Source organism: Sycon ciliatum, chromosome 12, assembly GCF_964019385.1.
Source record: "Sycon ciliatum chromosome 12, ocSycCili1.1, whole genome shotgun sequence".
Taxonomy (NCBI): Eukaryota; Metazoa; Porifera; class Calcarea; order Leucosolenida; family Sycettidae; genus Sycon; species Sycon ciliatum.
In genome coordinates this window covers 22,624,860-22,630,636 of record NC_088654.1, presented here as the reverse complement: position 1 = coordinate 22,630,636, position 5,777 = coordinate 22,624,860, and the positions used below count along the sequence as shown (strand labels likewise).

The 5,777-nt window shown below is 47.1% G+C and overlaps 1 protein-coding gene across 1 annotated transcript in view; it reads right to left on the bottom strand.

Annotated features, from left to right (window-relative positions):
• Positions 1 to 5,557, bottom strand: part of LOC135828791 (uncharacterized) — an 8,334-nt gene extending 2,777 nt beyond the window's left edge. The window contains exons 1-5 of the mRNA XM_065341224.1: positions 5,192 to 5,557; positions 3,526 to 3,602; positions 3,006 to 3,069; positions 1,877 to 1,933; positions 7 to 237 (exon numbers count right to left, since the gene is read on the bottom strand). Of these exons, the coding sequence (XP_065197296.1) occupies positions 7 to 237; positions 1,877 to 1,933; positions 3,006 to 3,069; positions 3,526 to 3,602; positions 5,192 to 5,301 (539 nt within the window). The 5' untranslated portion in view covers positions 5,302 to 5,557. The remainder of the gene's footprint in view (positions 1 to 6; positions 238 to 1,876; positions 1,934 to 3,005; positions 3,070 to 3,525; positions 3,603 to 5,191) is intronic.
• Between the last annotated feature and the right edge of the window lie 220 nt (positions 5,558 to 5,777).

Below are 5,777 nucleotides of genomic sequence, written 5' to 3'. Positions count from 1 at the left end.
TCTCACCTTGACACGGAGGAGAAGTCACTGGTGGCGGTATGTTGTGAGCCATCACGAAGAAGGGTTTCCCGCATATCATCCGTACTGACACTGGTGACAAGAGCTAAGGTCACATCCTGGCTTGTGCTGCTGCACACTTTGCCACCACTCCCACCACTGCTTCTTCTCTGGTCTTGCAACTGCTGTGGCTCCCGTTGTTGTTGCTGTTGCTGCTGGAGTGGTTGCTGCTGACCATACCTAGAATAGGTCATAGGCAGCAGACACACACATAGGGAAGCACAATGTCACCTCATGCCCCATTAGTGTTGACTGGTCAGTTCTAACTGGACAGCCAAGGACAATAATTCACAGTAGAGAGGTTTTGCAGAGCGAACGTTCGCAATGATTTTCGCGTTCCGGGTTGCGAAAACTATTGCGAAAACTATTGCGAAAACTATTGCGAACTTTCGCGCGAAATTTGTGTTTTGCATGTTTTTCGCTCCAAGTAATTTTCACGTGCACTCGCTTGTTTGAGAAGTGGTCTTCATCCGAATATTTTGTTGTTGCAAGTGGCGGCACCCTGAGTCATGGCCTGAGACGAGAGCTCTTTGACTACCTTGTCCATGGCCGGAGACCCACAGACAAACGGGTTGGCTCGTGCCGTAATCTGGCGCATCAACACCTGAAATTCAAAAAGGCATCGTTGATGTAACCGACTCTGAGCAGTGAGAAGACGAGCAGGCAGGAGATCGGAGATGGTTCTGGAGATGAAGCAACACGGGCTGCCACAAGTATAGGAAAGCTAGCACCCGCGGACCAAGCCAAGAGTAGAGATCAAGCACAAACATGAGGATTGAGGGTGGCTCACCGCGCACGAACAGTCCACAAAGAGCGAAAATTACTGCGAACGTTTGCATGTTTCTCGCTCCAAGAAAATTTCGTGTGCACTTGCTTGTTTTTGAGAAGTGTTCTCCATCCGATTATTTGTTTGTTGCGAGTGGCGGCACGCGCACCAGGTACCATGAGTCACGGCCTGAGACGAGAGCTCTTTGACTACGTTGTCCATGGCCCACAGACAAACGGGCCGGGTTGGCTTGTGCCGTAATCTTGCGCATCAACACCTGAGATTCAAAAAGGCATCATTGATGTCACACCAATTCTGAGCAGTGAGAAGACGAGCAAGCAGGAGATCGGAGATGGTTCTGGAGATGAAGCAACACGGGCTGCCACAAGTATCGGAAAGCTAGCACTCGCGGACCAAGCCAAGAGTAGAGATCAAGCAGAAACATGAAGATTGAGGGTCGCTCACCGTGCACCAGGCTGACCAGCGGTCCACAAAGAGCGAAAATACTGCGAAAGTTTGTTTCGCGTTTCCTGCAACTTTCGCGTTCAAAACTGCGAATGTTCGCACGAAGTTTCGCTTTTTGTGACGTCAAACGAAAATTCGCGCGAACGTTCGCTCTGCAAAACCTCTCTAGTATGTGCAAAACAAGACAGTGTGATCTCGTCGATTGTTGTTTGTTGTACGCGCTAGAATACAAGCCCCCCACCCCCTCCCTTCGAATAGAGCCCCCATATCAAATAGAGCCTGTGTGTCAGAAGGAATGGGAATAATAAAGCCCCGTCTCGTATCAAAGCCCGGGGCTATAATCGAGTGCGGAATGTCCGTACCATGCAGTGCAGTTACGGGTACTTTACCGTACAACGATCGAGTGTAGTCACTGCATGTACTGATCAGCAGGAATAGAGTGAAACAATTGGTTTTTCGATTCAAAAACATAGCCCCTCTCGAATATAACCCCTTCGATGTGTCTTCTGGAAAAATAGAGCCCGGGGCTTCTATTCGCGTCTATACGGTAGAATGTTGGCTGGCTATAAGGTCAAATATAACACGCACCTCTTCTTCAAACTTGCATCCTCATCTTCGTCATTCTGCGGCAACCGTATAGCTCCACTGCATACACCCACCCACACCACACCACACCACACACACACACACACACACCATACACACAAACACACACACACAAACACACACACACACGTACGCACACACATACACACACACACACACACACACACAAGCACACACATATCGGCAATCACACAGTAGCGAATAGTTGGTGAAGAGCATAAATAAACCAGACCGTTGATGATGCACTGTTGTACACACGGGTAATGTTGGCATGAAAAACACTCAACTCTCCTCTCCCTGTCTAATATGATTGCCTTCTTCAGGTACGTATAGAAATCAAACTCGTTGTAGGAAACCATCCCTTGGTAAAACCAATGGTGGTGGCGGCCAATAGTACATGGACTGTGGCAGGTGTGATGCAAAACCGACACACAATGCACATGAAAACATATGTATCCACATAAACTCCTCGATTTGGGCTAAGGCCTGTGGAGAATCCATACTAGTAAATACAAATACAAAACGGCCAATGAACATGATCATTACAATACAGTACTAACTTGTATTGGGAGCATTATGCAATCAGAAATCACAAAAAAACAGTCACACAACTGGAAATACCATTCACCAAATCAATATCCTCTCGCCATGTACTTGTAACGCACTCCGAAATCAATGTCAGCTGGCCTTAGCACAGCAAGACACGTTCCACTTGCATTCAAGTAGACCGCGATCTCATACTATTCTCAACCCAACACTACTACATCAGCACATCACCACAGCAATCGCCACCTTCGCTGCCGCCACCAGAACCAGGAGCACCAGCACCCCCCCCCCCCCCCTCCCCCAACACACATATATACACTCCCCCCCCCCCCCAACACATACACCCCCCCCCCCCCCCCCGCAACACATACACACTCACTCCCCCCCCCCCCCAACACATACACACTCACCCCCCCCCCCCCCCAACACATACACACTCACGCCCCCCCCCCCCCCCCCCCAATACCCCTACACATACACACTGCCCCTCCCTCCCCCCCCCCCCCCCCCCACATACGCACTCATCCCCCCCCCCCCTCCCACACACACATTCAAACTCACTCACCGGTACTGTTCACCTTCTTCAGAATAGTCATTAACGTTCATAGCACCTTCCTGGTTATCGACGCCTGTAGTACAATGCAATGGAACACAATGGGAAAGCTGCTGGTTACCCTTTGAGAGCAATGGCAAAGAAGGAAATAACACACACGTCCACATACACAGGCACTATCAAAGTGCACACCCATACACACCCATAGCTTGTTCCTGCTACTGTAAGTCAGCAAATATTCGGCGCATATTTATTTTCGGCTATTTTCGGTGGTCTGTTGGTGCCTAACAGACAATTCCTAACTGAATTATCACTGGGTATCAGCACTTATCACCTGATAAGACCAGCAGATGAGAGTACTGCTATATGCCATGAAGGTGGCAACTTGCCCAGTGTAACAATTACCATGTGCTATGTAGTGCCGCGATATGGAGTGTGTGCCAAAGTGTTAGTTATCTGTGCATTGCTACGTAACATACTCTCGTGGAATCAGGTAACAAAGCTTGGCAATTGATATAATTTCCATCCTTACCCTCATAAACAACATCAGCACTTGACACGGGTCGACCAGAATTCATCTGATGTAGCAGGGTCTCATCGCTGTACTTCCTACATATAGGGGAAACCACCAGTATGCACACCAGCACCCCCAGCAGACACAAACACACACAAACACCCCCCCCCCCCCCCCCCACCACACACACACACCCACCCACACACACACGTGTGCAAACAAATCAACACTAGTAGTACAAGAAAAGCACACCAACACCAGTACGGCAGTAGGCAATCTGTAGAACAGTAGAATGCCCATTATCCAAACTATCGACTACTAGTATCTGAAGCACCTTGTCGGGGCAAGCATGCGTTTTGGCTGGGGTTTTCATTCGCAGTTGCACCAGTGTGCAGGGTGCATGCTGCAAGGTGTTGTCAAAATCTAGCCCCAGCAGTAATTTCGAGAAGTTGGAATGCATCGCATTCCCGCCGTACAGCCAAACCAGAACGAGAAATGATGAAAACATGATGGAACGTGCATGTTTTAGCTGAGTGTTACATGTGCTTCTGCTCCCAACACACTCCTCTCATCTGAACCGCATGTAGTGTATTGTGTTGTGATATCAGCCAGGCACACACAACCATAGATATTCCATCAATACGGCAGGCACACACAACCATAATTATTCCATCAATACGGCAGGCACACAAAGCCATAGATATTCCATCAATAAGGCAAGGATGACACCGATCGGTAACTGATCTATAGCCAGCATCGCTACCCTCTCTACTCCGCCACTTGGCATCCCCAGGGGTACCAATGAAAACCAACACTGTTACATAGCTGACGACCAACTAAAGACAATGCCAAGGCAAAATGAAAATACCGCAGCAAACGGGACAGACACAAAGTTCAAATGGTTTTGTACACTCATACCACCAGCTATACCACACCAACGGCATTTTCTTCGTTTTAACATGCATATTGCGGATTCGAAATTAGCCATCTCCCCATTTACCTCACAGACGACAGCCAGTGAAATGCAAGTAAGCCAGAGCAGCAGAGTTGGGGCAATCAATGAAAACGTTTCTGATTCGGGACAAAGTAACTGCAGCAGTGACCTTGCCCACGGAAGAACGCTCTGGCTGATATTCTCCCACATCAGAACAATGTAGTATGCGAGACCATACCAGGCTAGTTCTTATTACCGTATTATCTCTAATATAAGCACAGTCTCCAATAATAGCACGTCTCCAATAATAGAACACCTTGGGGCGGCATTCAAAAAATAAAGTGCTCAGTCTCCATTATAAGCACACTGGGTAAGTTCATTATCTGTACCGGCGAAAAAAACCCTGAAATGTGTGTTTCTGACATGAATTTGGCATGGCAACATGCCTCTGAAATGAGGTTGAAATAGTAATGGAACAGTCTCCAATAAAGGAACGTCTCCATTAATAGCACGTACATTAGGATATAAAGGTACTTATGGACTATTCGAGGGAACCTTCGTCCGGAAGTTTCCATTGCACCGCTGATTCTCTAAGTTTGCTGCCTCGTAGCTGGGTCTATTCTTAAACCCATCCACTTAAATCTACACGTATTATGGGCGCGATAGGATATTTAGTCGCCATAAAGACCAATTTCCAAATAAATTGAAATACAGTATAGCAGTGCACGCGATGGAAAATTGCACACTTACATTTTATCCTGCGGAGCAAATTCAGTATAGCGATTGTGACCACTGCCGCCAGCACAGCAAACGTTCAGCTCGCGAACTCGGCGTCGAAATGATGGCCAACACTGACCCATTGCGACTAACTGCTTGAGTAATAAGTATACCAATAATGCAGTAGGAACGATTCTCTGATTCACTTCTAAGTTATATTCTCAAAGCATTTGTCTATATTTCAAAACCGAGACCATCTTTACTTCTTTGCCTGTACCCACCCTTGACCGGCAAGGCTACTTGAAGACTCCAGAGAGATTCAAATACTCGAAGTCTTTCAAAACATAACCAGATTTACTTCAGTGACAGAAAGAAGAATGGTTATGCTTTGCTTTGCATGCACTAGTATCTAGAGCAGAGGTACTAGGTTGAGAAAATAATTCAAAAAAGCGAAAAGAATCGAAAAAATGGGCTCGATCGTTTGGGCCATGGGGTGACATGACTTCATCACACACGTACACGCTCTGTAAAATATTTCGCGCGAAAGTTTATTTTGGTAAAGATGAAGATGTCAGTCGATGAAATAATTAGCTGTATTTTTGTTTGCTGTATTTTTGTT